This window comes from Sciurus vulgaris (assembly GCF_902686455.1).
Source record: "Sciurus vulgaris genome assembly, chromosome: 4".
In the NCBI taxonomy this organism is placed as follows: Eukaryota; Metazoa; Chordata; class Mammalia; order Rodentia; family Sciuridae; genus Sciurus; species Sciurus vulgaris.
This window is the reverse complement of record NC_136464.1, coordinates 143,295,947-143,322,497: the sequence shown is the minus strand read 5'-3', so window position 1 is coordinate 143,322,497 and position 26,551 is coordinate 143,295,947. Positions and strand designations below refer to the sequence as shown.

Below are 26,551 nucleotides of genomic sequence, written 5' to 3'. Positions count from 1 at the left end.
AGCACTCATCCGGTGGGTTTTCCTGATGGAGGAGGGTAGGCTAAACAGATGGGACCTGAAATAATCAAGGCAGAAATCTGATTTGCAGTCAGTCTCCTGTGGATCATCCATTCAGTCCACATCCTCTGTCTCCCGAAATCCCCATGTGCCAGGTGTTATGCCCGGGTACCATCTCATAAGTGAGGCAGACACACAAGCAATGGAAGGGAGCAGTGGCAGTGCAGGGAGAACTGGAGGAGGAGACGGAGCTTTTCTGCAAGACCCTGCAGGTCCCCAGAGGAAGTGAATTTGACTTTAGTTTTGAAGAATAAATAGAGTTGCTTTAAAGTGATAAGAAATTCAAAAGCAAGGCTGGGACTACAGAAGAAATTCTGCTGGGGAAGACTCAGCAGAAACACATACTGCATCCTCCAGAAGACAAAGCAAGATGGTGAATATTTTGGAGCAGAAAAACGAGAGCCTAGAAACCCCAGTGTTAAGGATGCACAGGCAGAAGGACTCCTGCCTCCAGAGAGACAGCATCCATACCATCCAAGCTAATGCAGGAGCAGCCCAAGGGCCTGGCCTCTTTCTAGGCTGACTCTTACTATTAAAAAATGTGACATTGTTACTAGGCACATCAAGAATTGACAGGATGCCCTTCAACAGATGAATGGATAAAGAAACTGTGGTATATATACACAATGGAATATTATTCAATCATAAAGAAGAATAATATTATGGCATTTGCAGATAAATGAATGGAATTGGAGAATATCATGCTAAGTGAAATAAGCCAATCCCAAAAAACCGAAGGCTGAATGCTTTACCTGATAAGTGGATGATGATATATAATGGGGGTGGAGATGGTGGGAAGTGAGAGAAGAATGGAGGAACTTTAGATTACATAGAGGGAAATGAGAGGGAGTGGGGTAATAAAAATGATGGAATGAGACAAATATTACCCTATGTACATATATAATTACACGAATGGTATGAATCTACATCGTGCACAACCATAGAAACAATGGACCCCATTTGTGTACAATGAATCAAAATGCCATCTGTAAAAATAAAAAAAATAAAATAAAATTAAAAAAAAAGATGTTAAAAAAAGAAAAAAGAATTGACATGAGTGTGTGCACTCCTGTAATCCCAGAAGCTGGGGAGGCTGAGGCAGAAGGATTGCAAGTTTAAAGCCAGCCTCAGCAACTTAGCAAGGTCCTAAGCAATTCAGCAAGACCCTGTCCCTAAATAAAATATAAAAAAGGGCTGGGGATGTGGCTCAGTGCGTAAAATCCCCAGAACAAAAAAAAAAAAAAAAAAAAGACTTTACATGAAAGATACACATAAAGTTTTGAATAAACTGACCTGTCCTAGAACCAAATCTCTCCTGTTTCCTCTTGGAAGTTCTTCCACAACTCTCCACCTTGGCTGGAGGTTTCTCCCGCACCATGAGACAGGGTGAAGCCCTCCCATTTCTTCTGCTGTAGATAGAGTTGATGTCTCCTGTTAAGAAGAGGCCTGGACTGAAGATCCCCCACCCTCCCCAGACCTCAGCCTGTGATCTGCATTCCTGTGTCCTCAGCCCACCCCTGCTGATCTCCTCCTTGATCTTGCTGGTTTCTTAGGCCTCTTTGCTCTCAGGATGTATAGCTCAGAATCTCTCAGTCTAGAAGCATCTGCCAGTGTTCTTCCTGTTCCCCCAAAAGGAGAGAGGCTAGATTAATAATGAAATTTTCTCTGGTTTTAACCACTGTGGTGGTTAAGTTGGGTAGTCATCTTGACTGGATTCTGGAATACCTAGAAAACTGCATTGGTAAAGGGGCTGTGTCTATGAGGATGTTTCCAGAGAAGACTGGCATGTGGGTCAGTGAGCTGGGTGGGGAAGACCTCCTGTCCCGACTGGGTGGCACCATCCTATCGGTTAGAGGCCTGGAATGAGAAGGCAGAAGAGAGAAGCTGGTTTTGCTCCTGTTCTCCCTTTATGAAGGTGTGCTCTCCTGCTGCTGATGCCCATGGACATCAGACTCTAGGTTCTTCAGCCTGAATGTGACTTGTCCAGCCGCTCTCCACAGAGCTTTTGGGCCTTCAGCCTCCCACTGAATCAGCCAGGAATGTACAGTCTCTCTCCCTCCACACCCCCTTTCTCATCCTGAGGCTCCAGCTTCTTGAACTGAGCCAACTACTGGTTTTCCTGGTTCTCCAGCCTGCAGATTAAACCTCTGATTGTTTGAGCCAATCTAATAAATCCCCTCTTAGAATTATATATTTATTGATTCAGTTTCTCTGGACTAATACACACATCCAGTACACTCAAAATGTGGAACTAAGAATCTGTGTCCCTCTCTACTGATGCCTTAGCCTTTTCGGAGAAAGGGATGCTTAGACAGCCTACCCCACGTCCTGAGCTGTTCTCAACTCCAGGATGAGATTTTCAGTCCTCATTTGAGGTGGTTGTGACATATTTCAGCTTTACACTGGTTCGAAGCTTCTAGCCATGCTTTCAGAGCAAGCTGAAGTGTGTGTGTCTGCACCCCATGGCTAGGAACTCATTGCCCAGGAGCTAAGCCTGAACGGGTTCATGGACACAACCTGAGGAAATAAACACCAGTCCTTCCCACCCAGGGCAGAGCGCGCACTTTTCTGAACTCCTGAAAACAGGTGGAGCTCAGCAGCCTTCATCAAATCAGTCTGTGAGACCAGTTTTCCATAGGGTCTCAGGGATCCTAGGAAGAACTGGGGAGAGGTTCAGGGACAGCACCCGGTGACATGAGGCACTGGTCCATAAACCACTAGATCCCAGAACTCTGGAGCCTCTAGGCTGCAGATATTTGTTTCTTTAGAAAGGACTCATGGCCACAAGGTTGCCCCTCAGTGAACAAGGATATGGGTCACCATGGGATAATAGGTCTAGCAAGGCCACCCATTCTCTATTCTGCAAAATTCCTAACTTCTGGAAACTTGCAGCTTCAAACACCATCCTGGGCCCTATGTCATGTGCAAACGAACCGTCTCACCTGGACTTCTGAGGATTCCAGTCTTCACGTTGAGGATGACTTCTAATTGACCTGGGTAATTATGCTTGGGTAGTTGTCTGCTCTGGTTACAGGCAGTCATAGTCCCAAAAATGCCCCCTTGTACTTGATCCTACCGCCTTCCCAACCACCATGTGGACATTTTCAGGTCAGAAAAGATGCCTTCCTCTCCTCATCTTTTGATTCTGTGCTCAAGTCCCTTGTGTGGAAACTTGGACCCTCTAGCCAATGCCGCTGCCCTTAATTGTTTAGGGAGGTGGACAGGTGGAGGAACAGCCAACTGTACTACTGTAGGAGGGAGACGAAATGGCTGTGACAGTGGGCAGGAACAGCAGAGCCTCTTTCCTTACATAAGCTCCACTGGAACCACCTCTGGCTAGCTTTGAATTGAGTGGGGACTGCCTGGCCCCCTCTCAGGCTCCATGCCCTGGGAGCTGGGGTAGCACTGGTTTCCTACTGGTCCCCCATCTTCTCCTCTTATAGATAATTACTCTTCCAACTCATGTTAAAAACTCTCCTCTTTTTTCATTCATTACATCATCACACTCTATTGCATTTTCGATCCTCTTTGCTTAAGCAAGAAACTTTCCTAAAACCCTTAGGTATGGCTTATGCAAACTGCTGCCCAGTGCCTGACATAGCATCTGGCACATAAAAATGTCTGCAAGAAATGTCTGTGGAAGCAAAGAGAAAAGAAGAAAGAATAAAAGGCTTATAATTTTCAGGAGCACTTTTATATAATGTCTGGTTAATACACTGAATGATAAAATCAGGGTTTACAAATATTTGTGAGGCCTTGGAGGGTAAGGCAAAACCAGCACGATGAAATGCAGTGACAATCCATGTAAATACCTGTGTTAGGTTCAAAACAGTAAACGTAAGTTTAGCCCAGAAAGAAAAAAACACATAAAGGACACAAAAACTGCCTTCAAATACTTGCAACTCACTGTGGAACAAATCTGTTGTGAATAACTCCAAAGAGCAGACCCAGGAAGCCTGGCTGAAGCCCAAGGGAAGAAGATAATAGTAGAAGTCCTTATCATTTGTTATGCGCTAAATACAGTGCCTGACACACAGAAATTGCAGCTGCGATCTTATTATCACTACTATTACCAGCGTCATGGTCATTATTTATTGTTTGTTTTTGCTGGCCGACTGTCTGCCTCAGACGGCACTGAGCTCCTATCCCTGGAAATTCAAGGTTATTCCGCTGATCCCTAACCCACCCACAACTGCCCTCTTTGCATAATCTTGAGATTCTAGGAACAAACACCCTCTACCCTCTACATCCTGGGTAGTGAAAGCCACAGATGCAATTCCTGGCTGAGGAACTGACTTTCCACTCCCCCGGCATCTGTTGCCATGTCCCTCCTACCAACCCCTCTGATGCATCTCTTTGAGATTGAAAAATCAAACTGCTTTGTGTGAAAGCTCTTTCAGTCTCATATAGATAGAAATGCCTTGAATCTTTGGGGATATGCCAAACTGCTCTCCATATTTCAGAATTAATCTTATTAAAGAAAACTGTTTAATCCTCACTGCTGTTTACCAGAGATGTTGAATAATTCTGCACCTGTTCCTACGACTGGATAATGGGAATCTCGCCTTTGGCTTAAGGCTGTAGTGACGGTAGTGTATATGGTGGTGTTTAAGTCTTTATCTCAATCTCTTAAGGAAAAAGAAAGAAAAGTAAAGGGTAAAAGTGTGTGCAAATTACAAAGAATAATAAATGATATAAGGAAGTCGCTTCATTAACTACCCAACTCAATATGATTATTCATGATGACTATCAGTATTGCTCAGAAAAATGGAGTCTGCATAGGGTAATTATCAACGGTGTCTTCCCAAAGAATACAGGAGACCCCTGTCCTTGACTAGATTACCTAGTTTGTAAAATATATTTTGTATATAAATGTATGTGTGAGTGTGTGTGTGTGTGTGTGTGTGTGCATGAATTCAAATGAAATTACTGGTTCCCTCACTCCCAATATACTTTTGGATCTTCTCCATTTGGAACCATCCACAAATGATCCAAACACCCAACCACACAAGATTGTCACTCGTTCATTCTTTTTGACAAATATTTATGGAGCTCCTACTATGTGCCAGGAACTATTCTAGGTAGCGTGAATACAGTGGTGAACAAGAAAGCAACGTTTCTATTCCTAAATATACAGAACCATGGACGTAATACATTAAGGAGTGACAAAGTCAGGAGAAAAATAAAACAATGTCAAGAGATATATGGTGGCCAGCTGGCGAGGGGGCAATTTCAGATCAACTGCTCAGGGGAGGCCTCGAGGGGCAGGTGACATTCGAGCTGGGACTTCAGGAGCAGGAGTCAAGTGTTTGAAGATATTCAAGCAGATGGAGACCTTTCCAGACAATGGGAAAGGCTAATAGAAGAGCCCTCAGGTGCAGAGAGGCCATAGCAAGGGGAGGACGCACAGCCAGTGTGGGTGGCCTTGGAGGTCTTTCAAGGTGGAGTGAGGAGAGGAGTTTAAACAAGAGAGCAACATGATCTGTTTGATGTTTTCACAAGCTCACTCAGAAGAATGGATTGTTGGAGCACAAGAGCGGAAGGAGGGAGACCATCATAGAAAATGGTGGTTCTTAGACAAGGGTGATCACGTGGCGGTGGAAAGAAAAATGAATTCAGGGCACTTTGGAGGAGATGGACAAGAGGACTTACTTACTCAAGAGTGTTTGGATGAGTGTTTCAAGAGGATGAAAGAGAAGAGTATAAGATGGCTCCAGGTTTCTTCATTTAAGCCCCGGGAGAATTATATGATCCCAGACTTTTTCAGTTCTTCGTATCCTCAGTGTCTGATTTTTTTCCATGGTGCTGGAAGGCCAAAGGAAATCCCTAACCATTCCATTTCCTAAATAGTTATACTCAAAAAACTTAATAAATATTTGTGTCTCATCCTATGTCACTTTTTTTTTTTTTTTTTTTTTTTTTGAAGTACCAGGGAGTGCCCTACCACTGAGCTACATCCCCAGCCCTTTTTATTTTTTTTATTTTGAGGCAAGGTCTCATTAAGTCACCCAGGCTTGGCCTTGAACTTGCAATCCTCCTGCCTCAATCTCCCAAGTCACTGGGGTTATAGACCTGAGCCACCATACCTAGCCGTGTGTCATGTATTTATAACCCAACATAATACAGAGAAAATGAAGAAAGAATTAATGGTTTTATTTCATTCTTAAATAGCCACAACGACTTATAATGGAGAACGTGTGCCCACTGAGCAATGTGCAGTTAGTTTCTAGGACCTTGGAATCACATGGGTCATGACCCGCCTTGTTTCCTCTTCCACACCAATTTTTGCACATACTTGGCTTTTGATCTCAACAACTTCCAAAGACTCAGCTTTGCAAAATATGCCATCATCAAAAAGAATATAGCATAACTTCAAGTTAGTGCAACAAATGTTGCATATGTTTCATTTCCCTCAAAGATTTAAAATATATCATGGCACCCTTATGAGTTCTCCATAGGGAAACTTGGTGCACAGATTGGTCACACTGTTTAGTGCTGGGAATGGGGATTGGCAAGGGAGATACTGCAAATCTAAGAGGGCTGCTTAGATTTGATTTGCTTGTTGGACATTCAAGGAGAGCTACTGACTAAGGGGTTAAGGAAAGCATAGGAATTATAAAAATAAATCCTATCCAATAATAGTATAGAAAAAGTATCTATTATCCAATATTATTACAAAGTACAGTGTTCTCTGCCTAATTTTTTGGACAACTAACCAGAAAAAATTTTTCTTTCAGCTGTTCTTGAGAAATCTCTTGACTTGGACTCAGTTCACTCCCTGACATTGTAAGTACTGAAACCAAATAACAAGGTATAATGATCTCAAATAATTCTTAAATTGTCCTTCCTGAGAGTCATACTGTGATCCCAGAGACAGCAGTGTCAGAATGCATCTCCATGAAGTAGATTTTATTTTCCTGCAGAAAAAGCATTTTAAAGGCATCACGTTTCCCTTCGAGTCTGTGCCATTGGGTAACTCCCGCATGCTACCCCCAACAGGCAGCCAGGGAATGTTCATACAGGATTCTAAGCCCTGCTCTGCAAGTTCTGAAATCCAAAAGGGTCTGAAGGCTGAAAGTCTCTGATAAATTGGTGGCAAACTTTCTTGACCCTAAAACCTGACCCAGACCTCAACTGGAAGGGTCGTAGAGGGAAGAGAGCCAGTGTGGGTGGTCCCTAGAGGACTCTCAAAATGAAATGGAAGCCATCACAGGATTTCAACCAACCTAAACCCACAAGGGACTATTCGAAGTTTTTCTTTATTCCATTTATTCTGAAATTTTACAAGTTTGCTGCATAAATACTATGAATATTCACCATGGGATGTTTCTCTGGACTTCTCCAGGGTTGTTCTATATTGACCATACATCTGACATATCAGAATTTCACAGCACAAATGGCCCCAAGGGTTTTGAGTAAAAGTTAGTCTTAGAAACCTAGGATGAGAAGGAACCTGGAGATCTTTTAGGTCAATCTATTATATTATAAATGAGAAAAGAAACCCATAGACTTCTATGGAAAAATCAGGAAATGTGATCAAAACCATGTACTTGGTCTGGAGCTCAGCCAAGACAGGGTTTCTCCTGCCATGGCTGCCCTCCATTCCCATGAGGTGGCCTATACATCTACTTGCACGGATTTCAACACCGACATTTAGCCCACTGGTGTTGTGGATGGGGTGCACTCCCGAAATCCCTTCTAACTGAGATTAGAAATCAAGCTGTCTAAAACTGAATATGCTGTTTTAATAGTTATCAATAACCCTGCCTTGTTGATAATAAATTTGAATATTTGAAGGAGGTTAATTAAAAAGCTCTCTATAGAACCTTGAAAATTAGTGCTGCAAACTTCTAACTAAAGACGTCCTTTCATCTAAATGAATTTCCTTTTAGCAAGTAGGAACTCTATTATTTCTATGTTCTTTTAAATAGTTGCCACTAAAGCCTCTAAATATTTGAAAGAGTCTCTAAGAAGTTGAATTGTAAAGATTAGAAAGACGATATAGTTTGCTTATCTCCTCTTGCAAAGTGGTTGATTTAGACTAATCAGGCATACTGTAGTTTGAAATCCCAACTATGGTGCTTAGTATCTATGGCCTAAGGCCAGTTACCTAACTACAGTGAGCCCTGGTTTTCTTAGTTGGCTAATAGAATAATCATTTTATCAGGATAATCATTTTAATAGGATAATCATTTATCTAAATAAAAAGGAACACAAAAAATCAAAATACTTTATTCTGTTTTAGGCACATAGAAAGTGCTTAGTAAAGGACAAAACCTCAACTGCTCCCTCCTCTTCTCTTCTTATCCCCTGTACTTTCTTCATCAAGGAGAATTATTGTTTAGCTAGAGTATGTACAACAAAAGCCAGCTACCAAAGGAAACTATCAGCAATGCGAAGAGAGAGCCTACAGAGTGGGAGAATATCTTTGCCACTCATACTTCAGATAGAGCACTAATTTCCAGAATATATAAAGAACTCAAAAACTCTACACCAAGAATACAAATAATCCAATCAACAAATGGGCTAAGGATATGAACAGGCGCTTCACAGAAGAAGATCTACAAGCAATCAACAAACATATGAAAAAATGTTCACCATCTTTAGTAATAAGAGAAATGCAAATCAAAACTACCCTAAGGTTCCATCTCACCCCAATTAGAATGGCAATTATCAAGAATACAAGCAACAATAGGTGTTGGAGAGAATGTGGGGAAAAAGGTACACTCATACATTGCTGGTGGGGCTGCTAATTAGTGCAGCCACTCTGGAAAGCAGTGTGGAGATTCCTTAGAAAGCTTGGAATGGAACCACCATTTGACCCAGCTATCCCACTCTTCGGCCTATACCCAAAGGACTTAAAATCAGCACACTGCAGAGATACAGCCACATCAATATTCATAGCTGCTCAATTCACAATAGCCAGACTGTGGAACAACCTAGATGCCCTTCAATTGATGAATGGATAAAGAAACTGTGAGATATATATATATATATATATATATATATATATACACACACAATGGAATATTACTCAGCAAAAAAGAATAATAAAATTATGGCATTTGCAGGCAAATGGATGAAATTGGAGAATATCATGCTAAGTGAGATAAGCCAATGTCAAAAATCCAAAAGGCGAATGATCTCGCTGATAAGCGGATGATAACACATGATGGGGGCTGGGAGGGGGGCAAGAATGGAGAGGGAGGACTGTATAGAGGGAAAAGAGGGGTGGGAGGGGTGGGGGGAAGGAAAAAATAACAGAATGAATCAAACATCCTTACCCTATGTAAATGTATGACTATGCAAATGGTATGCTGTTACTCCATGTACAAACAGAAACAACATGTATCCCATTTGTTTACAATAAAAATAAATTTAAAACAAAAAAGAAAAAAAAAAAAAAAAAAAGCCAGCAACCAGGATGAATCCTAAAGATGATTCCTAGGTGTCCTCTTCCACCTCTCCCGGCCTCCATGAGAACAGACCTGAGTTGTCATCCTAGTGGGACCACTTGTGACTTGTCTGCCCTTTAGAGGGCTCATTTGACTTTTCTAAATCTTATTGCTCTGTCATTGTAAAATAGAGATGACAGTGTTCCCTGCACAAGGCCACCATGATGAAGAGAGGGCAGGTGAAAGCCCAGCAACTGGGAACACCGTACAAATGCTTGCAGCTCGGTGAGCACAGCAGCAGAGCCGGAATCCAGAAACATCAGAGCCCAGTCAGTTTGATATTGATGCTGGGCAGAATTCCAGGACATTTTAGTGTGTGGCCTGGGAGGAGTTGAGAAAGGTAACGGCAGGGATTTCTGGACAGTAGGTCACTTGGGACTGGATCTCTTTCACCACCTCTTAAAGAAAAGGGAAACCTTGAAGGGCAGGAGTCTTCAGGAGCAGAATGGGAGAGGCCTCTGGGATCCAAGAGGAAGGGTTCAAAGGGTTGAGATTCTGGGAAGAGCCTCAACAGTCAGGGGAGCCTTGGAGGTTGCAGAGGGAGGGGTCTAAGAGATTCCAGGGGAGGAGCCTCAGGGGTCCAGAGGGTGGGGCCTCAGAGGGTAAAGGGGTCAGGGGAGGAGGCAAAAAACTTGGTTCAGCCAGTTGATCTTAGACCTGTGTTGGTCAAGACCTTTTGTTGTTGTTGTTGCTGTTTTTAAGCACAAAGTATTTATCGTAAAATCCTCTTCCTACCCACTTTGGTTCATTTTTGAGTCTCAGAAAGAAATCAATATTTTTCCTCAAATGACTTTTTTGACACCTGTAAATAAAGATTGTAAATATCCTGTCGCCTTCCCAATCTCCATTTCCCATCTGTAAAGTGGGAATAAATAGCCCACATCAGGACTTGTTGTGAAGGTTAAAGGGCCCACACTGTGACCCACTGCCAGGGAAAGGTCAGACCTTTCCCACAGTCTCTCCTGACTGAGGACAGTCCGCAACTTGGGGATCTAGAGCCAGGGTCTGATGTTGATGAAATATTTGGATGAGGACACAGATGAGCGGAAGACTGAAGGGCAAAAAATGACTGGCAGTCCAATGAAGTTATTTGGACAAGTTGGAGAAAATGAAATTCATCAATCGCGGGGGAAAGGAACCCAACTGCCCTTTAGGAGTGGGCACTGTGAGCTCAGTAATTAAGTTGGCAGGGTCCACTGTTCCCGGACACCACAGGGGGTGGAACACAGCACAGCGCCCTCATCTCTGCACAGCGGCCTGGGTACAGGCTTTTGTTCTGGTCCAGGCCACATATGTTAGGAAACCCTCGGTCTAATATGGTACCCCCAAAATATGGGGAAGGCCACAGAAAGCCCACCATCTACTGAATAGTAGAGGAACTGTGAAAGGGACAAACCACAACCCACACATTCACTCAATAAATACTATTACCCACCCCCTGCTGGGAAGGGTTCCAGGCCCTTGGGTCACATCAATGACTGAAACAAAGATCCCTGCCCTCAGGGAGCTTAGCTTTTTAACAAGGAGACAGGCTAAGGAGGATCCAATGTGCTCAGTAGAGCAGGTGACAGGGAACAGGACACCAAGAACACCTTTCCTTGAGATGGTAGCATGAAGGAAGTGAGGAAGTGAGTCGGGCAGAGATCTGGGGTAACGGCCCATGGGACAGGCAAAGCAAAGACAGAGCATGGTAGTGACAAGGAGCTGCCTTTTTGTTCCAAGACACCGCAGGTCAAATGAAGTCCTTGGGCTGCTTCCCCAGAAGAACATCAGTTCTGGTGGTCAGGAAGGTAGAAGAGACCCTAGGGGAGGCAGGAGAGCAGGACAGCTATGTTGACCAGGCCAGCGAGCCACATCCCTGTCTGTCTCACTATTCCTCTCAGCCCAGGACCAGCACCTGGGGACCACATGAGTTGCTCTAAGGAAACCTGCTTGTCCTTAGGGTACAGTCTGCTTTCTTGCCTCTTTCCTTCACCCCAAGGACTTTGTTCTCACCCAGCCTCATTTGGTTTCTGAAGCACGAGGCCTTTCAGTAGGGCCATAGTGCCTGGGAGATACAAAGAACTCAGGACAGCACTGGGGACATTCACAGGAACCAAAGGAGAGACAGACCCTAGTAACTCCTTTGCCTTAAAAACCACAGACAGAACATGGAGTCCTTCTTTAAGTCATTCAGCTGGAACCCATTATTCTTCCTCTTTTCATTTGCAAAGGGAATATTCTGTTTTGTTTGTTTGCTTATCAGTTACTCCCTCATTTATTTGAACTAAGAATGTTCACCTTAGAATAAAAAATGAGATCTAGAAATAAACCTCACCTTGCGGAAATCTGTCAGCCTCTCATTTACTGTGCAATGTGGAAGGTTTCTGCAAGTATGTTGACCTTGACATAAAGCTTTACCCACTTCACTTAATCAGTGTATGCAAATAATCCGTAAATAAGCTTGGCAAAGCCCAAAGCACATGACTAATGTTTTCTTTATTTGTTCATTTATTCTCTTGGCAGATTTTAGTGAGTACCTGCTACATACCCAGCACTGTACTACTGAGAGCAGGAGACAGGAATGGTTAGGTAGACAGGGTTAAGGGCCCCTCCTTAGGCTGTATTTTGCTTTCTGCTGTTTACCACAAATGGAGTAGACAGCTCATGTCCAGTGACTCCATTGGAGCCTGAATGTATGCACTAAAACCCTGAGGAAGCTGCATGAAATCGACATCCTAATTGGACAGGGAGTGCATAAATAAGTACCCTGGTGTGACTGGACTCAAAGACCCACTTCTTTAAAGTCTCTCCAAGGCTACCTAACTCCCCGCCCAACATTGTCACATAAACCCCTAGACAATAGACACCTAGCCACAACCGTGTTTTGGGACCCCTCCCACCGTAGGCAACCTGCTTTCTATCTGTCACTTTAATAAATCCTGTTACTTTGTTCTTGCCCTTTGTGTCCATGGATCTCATTCTTTAAATTCACAAGAACCTACAGATCCTCGTGTCTCAATGCCACCATGGGTAGGATTAGGTGGTAAGCTAAACAGCCTAGAGCAAAATCCCATCTCCCTACAGGGGCCAGAAAAAGAAGCCAATGCATGAGCAAGTAAAGGGAAAAAAGAATCCAAGCTCTTCATCTGTCTTGTTTCCTCACTTTTGATAGAGACTTGGGAACAGAGAACTATTGCTCTACCATAAGAAACACAACAGGATAATAAGCCTGCCTGCTAACTGACCAACCAAGGCCATGGCAGGGACAGAGGCAGAAGGGCAAGAGAGCATCCCATTCAAAGAACTCAGCCTTCCTTCAGCTTCTGTGTGTCCCTATGAGAAACTCAGCCCAGGGTTGACTCCTATCTCCAAGAGAAGCCACAACCCTCAGTACTTTGCAAATGCTTCCAATTGTAAATATTTGTTCCAATTTTCAGAAAAGCACTATTTAAACCAAATAAAAATGTCTGCCAGCCTGACTGGATGGAGGCAGCCATCTTGGGAGCTAGTCAAAAAATAAGTGACCTGCAATTATCCAACATAAAGTTGTTTTTCCTGTTGCAACCATAGAAATTAATCTGCAATCTGTCAGAAACTATGAACAAAATGGATCAAGATCTGAATCACAAGTCAGAGCATGAGGTTTGCTTCAGACACTGGCTTTTGGTAGAAATTTCTAGGAGAGTTAAAGGGAAGGTGTAGATGTTCAGAGACAGGTTCGCTGAGGGTGAGGACGAACGATGCCAACCCTTCTTAGACTTACCCAGTGCACTTACCCAGGCATCAGAGATAGAGCTCTGAAGGCAAGGAACTGATTTTATTTAGGGTTGCACAGGACATATATAGGCACATTATCCAAACAGGTTAACGCACTTGTTAAAGTATAAGAGTCAGCCTATAGGTGAACTATACATTGAGGGTCCAGGTAGTGTACACAAACCAAGCATGCCTAAGCAATTCTGCCCAGCAACAGGTGTGAGACAAAGGACTGGGGGGATGGAAAGCTCCAGCACACAGCATGAGGCAAGGCAGCACAGGTGAGTTCACATCACAGCTTTCTGTGATGCATGACAGAACGAGGCCTCCCCTCAGCTCTAACTCAGCCTCAGCAACTGCAAAGACCTTCATTCCATGGCGAGTCTTTACCATGACCTCAGTTTCCCTGTCCAGACTGTTTGGCTTAGTTAGACCATGGTGTCAGTGACTGCTGTCAGATAAGCTTGAGGACTATTCCCTACAGGAAGGTAGTTTGTTTTCTGATATTTGAAATGAGAATGAAGCTGACTAGATTCTTTGTTACAAGGCCTAAAGAGAACATGGAAAGAAAATAGTCCTAATCTGGAATGACGGTACGCTGCTGATAGTGCCGTCTGGGCTATCTGGTAGAACAGCTGATGTTGAACTCTCAATTGACTAAACTATCTGACACGTGGGACGCCCTGAAGTGTAAGCCTTTGATGGAATGGAGCTGCCTGTGTGTGATCCTCTCCTGTCCCAGGGTGTGGTCATCAAAGAAAACCAAACTGAACAGCCATTAAAGCAGTGAGAGTTCACTCAGGACTTTTGAGGTAGAAGAAAGGAGACCTCAGTGTAGAACTGGACTCAGTTCTACATGCAGTAAGGGTGAGCGGGAATGTGTAGCCAAGGAGCAGAGTGGGATCCCTGAATAGAAAATTAACATCAAAATGCCATGAGAATGGATGGAAAATGAACAAGGAACATCAAGGGAGGGAATTCTAGTTAAACTTACCTGACAGCATTTTTCTTTCTTTCCTTCTTTTTTTTTTTTTTTTTTTTTAATGATCCTAGGGATTGAACCCATGACTGTTTTACCACAGAGCTATATTCCAACCCTTTTTAGATTTTTATTTTGAGCATCTCCCTAAATTACCCAGGCTGACCTCGAATTTGCCATCCTCCTGCCTCAGCCTCCCAAGTAGCTTGGACTACAAGTGTGTGCCACTGCACCCAGTTCTAACAGCATTCTTGTTGAAGACAAGCCGGGGAGATCAGACATCACCTGGCGGGTGGTGGGAAGTGAGGAACCTGCTCAAATTATCATCAAGGGTGATTGAATATGGATGAGGAGGGGTGGAGTTCTTGCTACAAGTGGATTTTATAAGGAAATACCCAGATGGGCCTGAGAGGGTTCAGGAGCCTGATAAAAGTTTGGTCAAGAAAATAGTGCTTAGCCCATTTATTGATTGGGTTATTTGTATTCTTGCTATAAAGTTTTTTGAGTTCTTTATAGAGTCTGGAGATTAGTGCTTTATCTGAAGTGTGTGTGTGGCAAAGATTTTCTACCACTCTGTAGGCTCTCTCTCTTCACATTGTTCATTGGTTTCCTTTGCTGAGAAAAAAACTTTTTAGTTTGAATCTATCCCAATTATTGATTCCCGTTTTTATTTCTTGTGCTATGGGAGTCATGTTAAGGAAGTCTGGTCCTAAGCCAACACGATGAAGATTTGGACCTACTTTTTCTTCTCTTTGGTGCAGGGTCTCTGGTCTGATTCCAAGGTCCTTGATCCATTTTGAGTTGAGTTTTGTGCAGGGTGAGAGATAGGGGTTTAGTTTCATTTTGCTGCACATGGATTTCCAGTTTTCCCAGCACCATTTGTTGAAGAGGCTATCTTTTCTCCATTGTATGTTTTTAGCACCTTTGTCTAGTATGAGAAAACTGTATTTATGCGGAATGAGTGGACACTTCACAGAAGAATATCTATAAGCAATCAATAGATATATGAAAAAATGTTCAACATCTCTAGTAATAAGAGAAATGCAAATCAAAACTATCCTAAGATTCCATCTCACCCCAATTAGAATGTCTATGATTAAGAATACAAGCAACAATAGGTGTTGGTGAGGATGTGAGGGAAAAGGTACACTCATACATTGCTGGTGGGTTTGCAAATTGGTGCAGCCACTATGGAAAGCAGTGTGGAGATTCCTTAGAAAACTTGGAATGGACCCACCATTTGACCCAGCTATCCCACTCCTCGGTTTATACCCAAAGGACTTAAAAATTAGCATACTACAGTGATGCAGCCACTTCAATGTTCATAGCTGCTAAATTCACAATAACTAAATTGTGGAACCAAACTAGATACCCTTCAATTGATGAATGGATAAAGAAACTGTGGTATATATACTCAGTCATAAGGAAGAATAAAATTATGGCATTTGCAGGTAAGTAGATGCAGTTGGAGAATATCATGCTAAGTGAGATAAGCCAATCCAAAAAACCAAAGGCCGAATGATCTCTCTGATAAGCAGATGATGATACATAAAGGGGGGTGGGAGGGAGGCAAGAATGGAGGAAGGATGGATTGTAAAGAGGAAAAAGAGGGATGGGGAGGGGGTGAGGGGAAGGAAAAACAACAGAATGAGACAAACATCATTACCCTGTGTACATGTATGATTACACAAATGGTGCGACCCTACTTCATGTACAACCAGAGAAACAACAGTTGTACCCCATTTGTGTACAATAAATCAAAATAAATAAATTTTCAAAAACACTCAATTGAGCCACAAAAAAAGGGAAAGAAAAGAGTCCTTATCACCCTTTCCAACTGCTCTTATCACCTCAGCGCTGGCATAGGGGGAAGGTTTGGAGAGCAAGGGTAAGTTAGACATGAATGGCAATGATAGATGGTGTGTTTAAGTTTTAAGTGAAAATAAAGTTGGAGAATCTTTCCTTAAAGTGGAAAAGGTTCTAGAGGTGCTTGACACAGAGCAAATTCTCTGGATATAGACTGGAAGATGCAAACTGGGGAGGTGCAACCTGTTGAGATGCAAAATGTTTCTTGGGCTCAACCCCCTGAGAAAGGAAGCAGCAGTAGGACTGGACCCAGGGATGGTACTTGTGGTGCAGACTTGACAGGCTTCTGCCAGCGCTAAGTGAGTACCGCCTCTCAGGCATCCCACCTGGGCTGACTGGGCTTTTATATCCACCCTCCTCAGTCATGAGGCAAGACGGGCCATCCCAAGAGGGACAGGTCTACTGACAGGAGACTCTGCAGCCAAGACAATCTCTGCAGGAGATGTCAATTGACCCTGCTCCCCACAGCTGGGCAGCAAATCCTTCTTTGAAAAGAAGTCTGGGTGGAGCACCTTCGTGTTCACCACGCCAGCGGGTCCTATCAGAATCCAATTGTCCAAGGGCTCTAACAACACTGTGGGTGGACGCTCGTGCCCACTGGCCCTGTAAGTGCTCTTGCCCATCACATCCTCATCTTGAACATCACACTGCTTATGCTCGAAGTGATCCTGGTGATCCATGAACGATTCCCTAGAATAGAACTTCCCAACTGGCCAGAAAAGGTAGGCCAAGATACCTATCTCTTCAGTCTCCAGAACAAACTGAAGGACTCTGGGCTGGTTGCTTCCACAACGAACAGGCTTTTCCGCTTATCCCACTGTGAAAAAATAAATGTTATTTTTAAAACTGTGTGGGTCACTGCTCCGGATCCACATGATGGCCTGTCCTTCAGTCACAGGCCATAGAGTTACTAGGCTTCTATTAGACCCCAGGCTCCAGGTTAACCAGTGAAAGTAGAATGAGAACAAGTTATACAAGTTCACCATCACTGAGACGCATGCCTAGCAAAAGAGAGATTGAACAAGTCAATACAGAAAAGATACATAATCAAACATAGCGGTAAGTGCTGTAGGAGAGAATCCAGGACAGGGAAGGGAGGAAGGTATGGCAGACATGAGTCAGAGAGACAGGAGGCCCTGAGAGATGTGGAATGGGTTTACATTATATCCTTAGCACAACAGAGAGCCCCTGCGGGGAGGGTGTGGCTGGAGGGCTAAGCAAAGGAAGGCCTGGAGTGATTTGTATTTTTACAACACTTTCTGTGGAGAACAACTAGCAAGGCGGTGGCAGGTGGTCTCAGGAAGCTGGACTAGACATGCCATGTTCACCGTGGAGAGTCACAGTGGAAATGGGGAGAGAGGGAGGAATTCAAAATACTTTTTTGAAAAAGAATCAGCCCTTCCTGCTTTTGAGGAGTTCCCACTGTTGAAAAACCAGAACATGCAAATAATTAAATATAACAAAATGATAATTTCAATAAAGAAGGCCCAGGTGCATGGGCATCGGGTGGAGCCCAGAAGACTCCCTGGAGGAGTCAAGTGTTTGCCCAGAGAGACAGGAGAGGCTGCTTTCAGCAGCACGTGTGGGAGCTGTGTAAATAAACCTCGCTGAACTCCAACCACAGAGACCTAAGTGACCAGGGCCCCCTCGCGGTGTCTACTCCAGCCTGTGTGATGTACCTCTTCCACTGTGCCTGTCACTTTGTGTTTAGACACCTGTTTGCATGACTCTTTCCTCTCAAGAGTCGAGTTCCTGAGAGCCTGTCTTATTCATGGGGACAATAAATATTTCATGGCTAATAAGTACACATGTACTCTAATGATCACACTGCCAAACGCTGAAGTGCCGATTATTTCTTCACTTTCCCGCCTTCCTTGTTTACATATGGTACAGTAATTGCAAAGTCTTTGCCTTTGAGTGTGGTCTCCCCGTCAGCTCCTTGAGGGTAAAGCCTCTGTTCTCTCTATTTTTGTGCCTTCTCACAGGTCACGATACTTAAAGACTCCCAAATGAAATGAGAGAACAAGTGGATTAAATTAAATAGTTAGTTATTACTAACTAATGAGATTCTATTCCTTTCTTGGTTACCAGGATGGTACAGTAACTTCGTCTGCTGCTTCTCCAACATGTCTGCTGAAAATAATTCATCATCAAGGGACCTACCTTCTCCCCCTACCACAACTTCTGAATTTCCCACACAGAACTTACCTTCGGAGAGAGAAGATACCCAAGAACAGCTAGAAAGGGAGAGTCTGTGGGATAAATCTCTATTTACTAAAACGGAAGGGTCTCTGAAAGGGGAATATTATGCAGGAAGGGAAGACTATCCCGAGGAGGAAGACAATCTGGAGAATGAAAATCTGGAGGAGGAGGATCAGTATCCGGGGGAGGCAGGGTATCTGGAAGAGGATGAATATCTACAGGAGGAAAAGTATCTGAAAATAAGAGAGTACATATTTAAAGGAAAGTATCTGGAGAAGGAAACGTATCCAAGAGGCAAAGCACATCAGTTTGAAAAGTATCTGGAACAGGGTGAGTATCCATTCAGGAAAGACTATCTAGAGGAGGGAAAATGTCTAGAAGGGAGGCAGTATCTAACAGTATCTTTATAAAGAAGAGCATCTAAGAGGAAAATGAGGGGTGGAGAGGGGGCGGGGGGAAGGAAAGATAGCAGAATGAGACAAACATCATTACCCTAAGTACATGTATGATTACACAAAGGGTGTGACTATTCCATGCACAACCAAAGAAATGAAAGTCGTACCCCATTATTATAAAAATGGAAAAAAAAAAAAGAAGAAGAAGAAGAGCATCTGGAAGAGGGTAAGTATCTGGAGGAGGACATCCCAAAGGATGGTAGCTCTAGTTCACCCCTGGAAGAAAGACCAAGCCCCAGAGTCAACCCAGCCCAAATTATTAACTCTATCCATGCTGCTGACAGGTAGGGAGACCCTTGATTGGCAAAGTTCTCAGAACTTCAACAACCACACCTCAAAGCACTATGCCCAAAGAGCAGACAGGGAGACTTCATGAACATAAAAAACACATAATTTCTATCTTTTCCTTATTGTACCCATTCATTGTGGATGTTTTAGAAACTATGTATAGTATAATTTTTTTTAAATTTATAATCATAAATTTACATAGGGCAATGTTGTTTGATTCATTGTTATTTTTTAACCTTCCCCCCACCCCTCCCACCCCTTTTCCCTCTATACAGTCCTTCCTTCCTCCATTCTTACCACCCTCCTTCTCCCTAACCCTAAACCTAACCCTAACGCTAACACCTCCTACCCCCCATTATATGTCCTCATCCGCTTATCAGCGAGATCATTCGTCCTTTAGTTTTTTGAGATTGGCTTATCTCACTTAGCATGATATTCTCCAATTTCATCCATTTGCCAGCAAATGCCATAATTTTATCATTCTTCATGGCGGAGTAATATTCCATTGTATATATATGCCACAGTTTCTTTATCCATTCATCAACAGAAGGGCATCTAGGTTGGTTCCACAATCTGGCTATGGTGAATTGAGCAGCTATGAACATTGATGTGGCTGTATCTCTGTAGTATGCTGATTTTAAGTCCTTTGGGTATAGGCCGAGGAGTGGGATAGCTGGGTCAAATGGTGGTTCTATTCCAAGCTTTATGAGAAATCTCCATACTGCTTTCCAGAGTGGCTGCACTAATTTGCAGCCCCACGAGCAACGTATGAGTGTACCTTTTTCCCCACATCCTTGCCAACACCTATTGTTGCTTGTATTCTTGATAATCGCCATTCTAATTGAGGTGAGATGAAATCTTAGGGTAGTTTTGATTTGCATTTCTCTTATTACTAGAGATGTTGAACATTTTTTCATATATCTGTGAATTGCTTATACATCTTCTTCTGTGAAGTGTCCATTTCCTTAGCCCATTTGTTGATTGAATTATTTGTATTCTTGGTGTAGAGTTTTTTCAGTTCTTTATAGATTCTGGAAATTAGCGCTCTATCTGAAGTATGAGTGGCAAAGATATTCTCCCACTCTGTAGGCTCTCTCTTCACATTACTGATAGTTTTCTTTGCTGAGAGAAAGCATTTTAGTTTGAATCTATCCCAGTTATTGATTCTTGCTTTTATTTCTTGGGCTATGGGAGTCCTGTTAAGGAAGTCTGATCCTAAGCCAACAAGTTGAAGATTTGGACCTACTTTTTCTTCTATAAGATGCAGGGTCTCTGGTCTGATTCCAAGGTCCTTGATCCATTTTGAGTTGAGTTTTGTGCAGGGTGAGAGATAGGGGTTTAGTTTCATTCTGTTGCATATGGTTTTCCAGTTTTCCCAGCACCATTTGTTGAAGAGGCTATCTTTTCTCCATTGCATATTTGTGGTCCCTTTGTCTAGTATGAGATAATTGTATTTATTTGGGTTTATGTCCATGTCCTCTGTTCTGTACCATTTATCTACCTGTCTACTTTGGTACCAATACCATGCCGTTTTTGTTACTATTGCTTTATAATAGAGTTGAAGATCCGGTATTGTGATACCCCCTGCTTCGCTCTTCCTACTGAGGATTGCTTTAGCTATTCTGGGTTTCTTATTCTTCCAGATGAATTTCATAATTGCTTGCTCTATTTCTGTAAGGTATATCATTGGGATTTTAATTGGAATTGCATTGAATCTGTATAGCACTTTTGGTAGTATGGCCATTTTGACAATATTAATTCTGCCTATCCAAGAACATGGGAGTTCTTTCCATCTTCTAAGGTTTTCTTTAATTTCTTTCTTTAGTGTTCTGTAGTTCTCATTGTAGAGGTCTTTCACCTCTTTTGTGAGATTGATTCCCAAGTATTTTATTTTTTTCGATGCTATTGTGAATGGGGTAGTTTTCCTAATTTCTCTTTCTGAATATTCATCACTTATGTATAAAAATGCATCGGATTTATGAGCATTGATCTTGTAACCTACTACTTTACTGAATTCACTTATGAGTTCTAAAAGTTTTCTGGTGGAATTTCCAGGTTCCTCTAAATATATAATCATGTCATCAGCGAACAGGGATAGTTTGAGTTCTTCTTTTCCAATTCGTATCCCTTTAATTTCTTTGGTTTGTCTAATTGCTCTGGCTAGAGTCTCTAGAACGATGTTGAATAGAAGTGGTGAAAGAGGGCATCCCTGTCTTGTTCCAGTTTTTAGGGGGAATGCTTTCAGTTTTTTACCATTTAGAATGATATTGGCCATGGGCTTAGCATAGATGGCCTTTAAAATGTTAAGGAATGTTCCCACTACCCCAATTTTTTCTAGTGCTTTGAGCATGAAGGGGTGCTGTATTTTATCAAATGCTTTTTCTGCATCTATTGAAATAATCATGTGATTCTTAACTTTTAGTCTGTTGATATGGTGAATGACATTTATTGATTTCCGGATGTTGAACCAACCTTGCATCCCTGGGATAAAACCCACTTGATCGTGGTGCACTATCTTTTCAATATATTTTTATATGCGATTTGCTAAAATTTTGGTGAGAATTTTTGCATCAATGTTCATTAAGGATATTGGTCTGAAATTTTCTTTCCTCGAAGTGTCTCTGTCTGGTTTAGGTATCAGGGTGACATTGGCTTCATAGAATGAGTTTGGGAGGGTTCCCTCCTCTTCTATTTTATGGAATACTTTGAGGAGTATTGGAATGAGCTCTTCTTTAAAGGTTTTGTAGAACTCGTCTGAGAATCCATCTGGTCCCGGACTTTTCTTTGTTGGTTGGCTTTTGATGACCTCTTCTATTTCATTGCTTGAAATTGATTTATTTAAGTTGTGTATGTCCTCCTCGTTCAGTTTAGGTAATTCATATATCTCTAGAAACTTGTTGATGTCTTCGAGGTTTTCTGTTTTGTTGGAGTATAGATTTTCAAAATAGCTTCTAATTATGTTTTGTATTTCACTCGTGTCTGTTGTGATATTTCCTTGTTCATTCCGAATTTTAGTAATTTGAGTTTTCTCCCTCTTTCTCTTTGTTAGTGTGGCTAAGGGTTTATCAATTTTGTTTATTTTTTCAAAGAACCAACTATTTATTTTGTTAATTTTTCCGATTGTTTCTTTTGTTTCAATTTCGTTGATTTTGGCTCTGATTTTAACTATTTCCTGTCTTCTACTACTTTTGGTGTTGGTCTGCTCTTCTTTTTCTAGGGCTTTGAGCTGTAGTGTAAGTCATTTATTTGTTGATTTCTACTTCTTTTGTTGAATGCGCCCCATGAAATAAATCTTCCTCTAAGTACTGCTTTCATAGTGTCCCAGAGATTTTGATATGATGTGTCTTTGTTCTTTTTTACTTCTTAGAATTTTTTTATTTCCCTCCTGATGTCTTCTGTTATCCATTCATCATATAATAGGGTATTATTTAATCTACAGGTATTGGAGAAGTTTCTGTTCTTTATTCTGTCATTTATTTCTAATTTCAATCCATTATGATCTGATAGAGTACAAGGTAGTAGCTCTATCTTCTTATATTTGCTAACAGTAGCTTTGTGGCTTAAAACATGATGTATTTTAGAGAAGGATCCATGTGCTGCTGAGAAGAAAGTATATTCATTCTTTGTTGGATGGTATATTCTAAATAAGTTGGTTAAGTCTAAATTGTTGATTGTGTTATTGAGATCTATGGTTTCTTTATTCAATTTTTGTTTGGACGATCTATCCAGCGGTGAGAGAGGTGTGTTAAAATCGCCTAGTATTATTGTGTTGTGGTCTATTTGATTTCTAGAATTGAGAAGGATTTGTTTGACGTACATGGATGAGCCAATGTTTGGGGGATAGATATTTATGATTGCTATGTCTTGTTGATTTATGCTTCCTTTAAGCAGTATGTAAAGTCCTTCTTTATCCCTTCTGGCTAGTTTTGGTTTGAAGTCCACATTATCTGAAATGAGGATGGATACTCCAGCTTTTTTGCTGTGTCCGTGTGCATGGTATGTTTTTTTCCCATCCTTTCACCTTTAGTCTATGGGTATCTCTTTCTATGAGATGAGTCTCTTGCAGGCTGAATATTGTTGGATTTTCCTTTTTAATCCAATCTGCCAGTCTATGTCTTTTGATTGATGAGTTCAGGCCATTAACATTCAGGGTTATTATTGTGATATGATTTGTTTTCCTAGTCATTTGACTCATTTTTGTTTTTTGACATGATTTGGTTTCTTCTTTATTTGGCTATTCCTTTAGGCTAGTTCCTCCCATTGCTGATTTGCATCGTTGTTTTTCATCTCTTCCTCATGGAATATTTTGCTGAGAATGTTCTCTAATGCCAGCTTTCTTTTTGTAAATTCCTTTAGCTTTTGTTTATCATGGAAGGATCTTGTTTCATCGTCAAATCTGAAAGTATGTTTTGCTGTGTATAAGATTCTTGGTTGGCATCCATTTTCTTTCAGGGCTTGAAAAATGTTGTTCCAGGCCCTTGTAGCTTTTAGGGTCTGGATTGAAAAATCTGCTGATATTCTTATTGGTTTCCCCCTGAATGTAATTTGATTCTTTTCTCTCACAGTCTTTAAAATTCTGTGTTTATTTTGTATGTTAGGTATTTTCATAATAATGTGCCTTGGTGTGGGTCTGTTGTAATTTTGTATATTTGGAGTCCTATAAGCCTCTTGTACTTGGTTTTCCATTTCATTCTTCAGATTTGGGAAATTTTCTGATATTATTTCATTGAATAGATTGTTCATTCCTTTGGTTTGTTTCTCTAAGCCTTCCTCAATCCCAATAATTCTTAAATTTGGCCTTTTCATGATATCCCATAATTCTTATAGATTCTGTTCATGATTTCTTACCATCTTTTCTGTTTGGTCAACTTTGTTTTCAAGATTAAATATTTTGTCTTCAATATCTGAGGTTCTGTCTTCCAGGTGTTCTATCCTATTGGTAATGCTTTCTATGGAGTTTTTAACTTGGTTCATTGTTTCCTTCATTTCAAGGATTTCTGTTTGTTTGTTTTTCAGTATCTCTAAGTCTTTATTGAAATGATCTCTTGCTTCCTGTATTTGCTCTTTTAACTGTTCATTGGTGCGATCATTTAATGCCTGCATTGTTCTTTCATCTCCTCATTTGCTTCCCTGATTGTTTTAATTATGTACATTCTGAACTCCCTTTCTGATATTTCTTCTGCTGTGCTGTCATTGGGTTTTATTGATATAGTATCTAGGTTTGTTTGGGACATTTTCTTCCCTTGTTTTCTCATATTGGTCAGATATCAGTGGGACTCTGTGATATTGCAGATTTCCTCTGTTGGCTTATAGTGTTCCTGTAGATTTCCAGTGTATCACCTTCCTGCCTTCAGTAGCCTGAAGTCTTGGAGTAACTTGATAATGCAGTACTTCCAAAGAAGGCTGTCCCTAGCCCGCTACTGGTTCCAGGACTTGGAGCTCGCTCTATGTGGAAAGGCTCTCACTCGGTGGCCTGCTCCGAGAAGCTGGCCATGTGGGAGGTGCCCACCGCCGGAGTGCGCAGGGCTGCCCGGGGAAGACTCTAGCTGCCCTGCCCTACTCTAGTAAGCCGCCTGAATCAGGGCCTGCAGCCCGAGCTGAGCTTCACTGGGTGGGGGAGACTCACCCCATGGTTCTATTTTAGTCCGAGTCTCTCAATGCCTCTCCTTCTTGAATCCTGGGTTCTGAGCGACTGGAGATGCAGTCACCCTCTAGTTCGCCATCTTGGATCACCTTGTGGAAAAAGCCTGCGGCTCTACAGCCTGGAGAGGTCTCTGGCTGCCCTGCCCTGGTCCCAGAGGCTGCTTGTGGGCCGGAGGTCTCCGCTGGCTTGGGGACTTGTGGCTGGCCCTGTGTAGAAAGGCTCTCACTGGGCGGTCTGCTCCAAGAAACTAGCCTAGAAAGGCGCTTCCCGCCGGAGGGAGCCGGGCTGCTTGGGGAAGTCCCTGGCTGCCCTGTCCTGGTCTCTGAAGCAACCTGCGGGCCAGAGCTCGGAGCTCACCACGCGCTGGCTCAGGGACTTGGAGCTGGTTGTGTGCAGAAAGGCTCTCACTGGGGGACCTGCTCCGAGAAGCTGGAGAATCTGGCCCTGTGGGAGGAGCCCACCGCCAGAGTGCTCAGGGCTTCCTGGGGAAGACTCTAGCTGCCCTGCCCTACTCTGATGAGCTGCTCCTATCCGGGCCTGCAGCCCGGGCCAAGCTTCACCGGGTGGGGGAGACTCACCCCGTGGCTCTATTTTAGTCCGAGTCTCTCAATGCCTGCCCTTCTTGAATCCTGGGTTCTGGAGAGACTGGAGATGCAGTCACTCTCTAGTTCCCCATCTTGGATCGCCCCAGTATAAATTTTAAAAGAAAGAAAAGAAAGCAAGAAAGAAATTACCACCTCTTAGAGATGATAATAATCTCTTTTCACACTTTGGTTATGTCTCCCCAGTATAATTTACTGAATAGTGAGACTTTATTCCTTTCTTGGTTTCCAGGTTGATAAAGGTGGAGATATATATACATATGCATATGTATATATATGGATAAGATTTTTTTTGTACCAGATATTAAACCCAGGGGCACTCAACTACTGAGCCACATTCTCAGTCCTTTTATTACATTATTTTGAGACAGGGCCTTGCTAAGTTGCTGAGGCTGGCTATGAACTCAAAGTTGTCCTGCCTCAGCCTCTTGAGCTGTTGGGATTGCAGGTATGCTCCACCAAGCCCATCTGGATCAGACTTTATTATACTGGTTTAACCTAAAGATTCACTTGTTCATATATCAATACACTGTTGTCATATATAAATATTATGTACTTATATGAATATAACATATTTTAAAATTTTAGTGTTATTTAACTTACTTTTCTTTTGTTAATTTTCATTTTTAATTGACTCAATAATTGTCCATATTTATGGAGTACAGTGAGACATTTCAATGCATGTATTCAATGTGCAGTGATCAGTTCAAGGTGATTGGTAAATCTATCAACTCTGAACTTATACTATGTTTGTGTTGAAAGCATTCAAAATCCTCTCTATTAATTACTTTTAAATATTCAATGAATTGTTGTCAAACATAGTTACCCTACTGTGATATGGAACATTAAAAGTTATTCCTCCTATCCAAAGACACCCCTGTACCCATTAACCTTTCTATCTCCACCTCTTCTCCCCCACTTCCTTCCCAGGTTAAGTCACAGTATTTCCAATTGATACCCTATTATTGATCATTCATTGTTTCTGATCTTATTATTACTCTTTTAAAACAGCATTCTGGTGAACAAACATATAGCTAAGTTTTTACAATGGTCTCTAATTATTTCCTAGATTACATTCCTGCAATCTGATCATAGAATTCCTCCAAGCTTCCCAGTATGCCCTTTTAAACCAGAAAAGGAATAGTATGTCTGTGCAGCTGAATATTTGACTTTGGAGTGATGCTTCTCATCCCAGGGCTGAAACTTTCTCAATACTGTCTCTGCAATTGGTAATATTTCCTTAAGTGGGATCTCATCATTTTGAA

The 26,551-nt window shown here is 42.1% G+C and overlaps 1 protein-coding gene across 2 annotated transcripts in view; it reads left to right on the top strand.

Moving 5' to 3' along the window:
• The first annotated feature begins 6,780 nt into the window (after positions 1 to 6,780).
• Positions 6,781 to 26,551, top strand: part of ERICH6B (glutamate rich 6B) — a 124,661-nt gene continuing 104,890 nt past the window's right edge. For both annotated transcript variants that reach the window (XM_079136993.1, XM_079136992.1), the window contains exons 1-2: positions 6,781 to 6,843; positions 18,187 to 18,627. In XM_079136993.1, the coding sequence (XP_078993119.1) occupies positions 18,222 to 18,627 (406 nt within the window). In that variant the 5' untranslated portion in view covers positions 6,781 to 6,843; positions 18,187 to 18,221. The remainder of the gene's footprint in view (positions 6,844 to 18,186; positions 18,628 to 26,551) is intronic.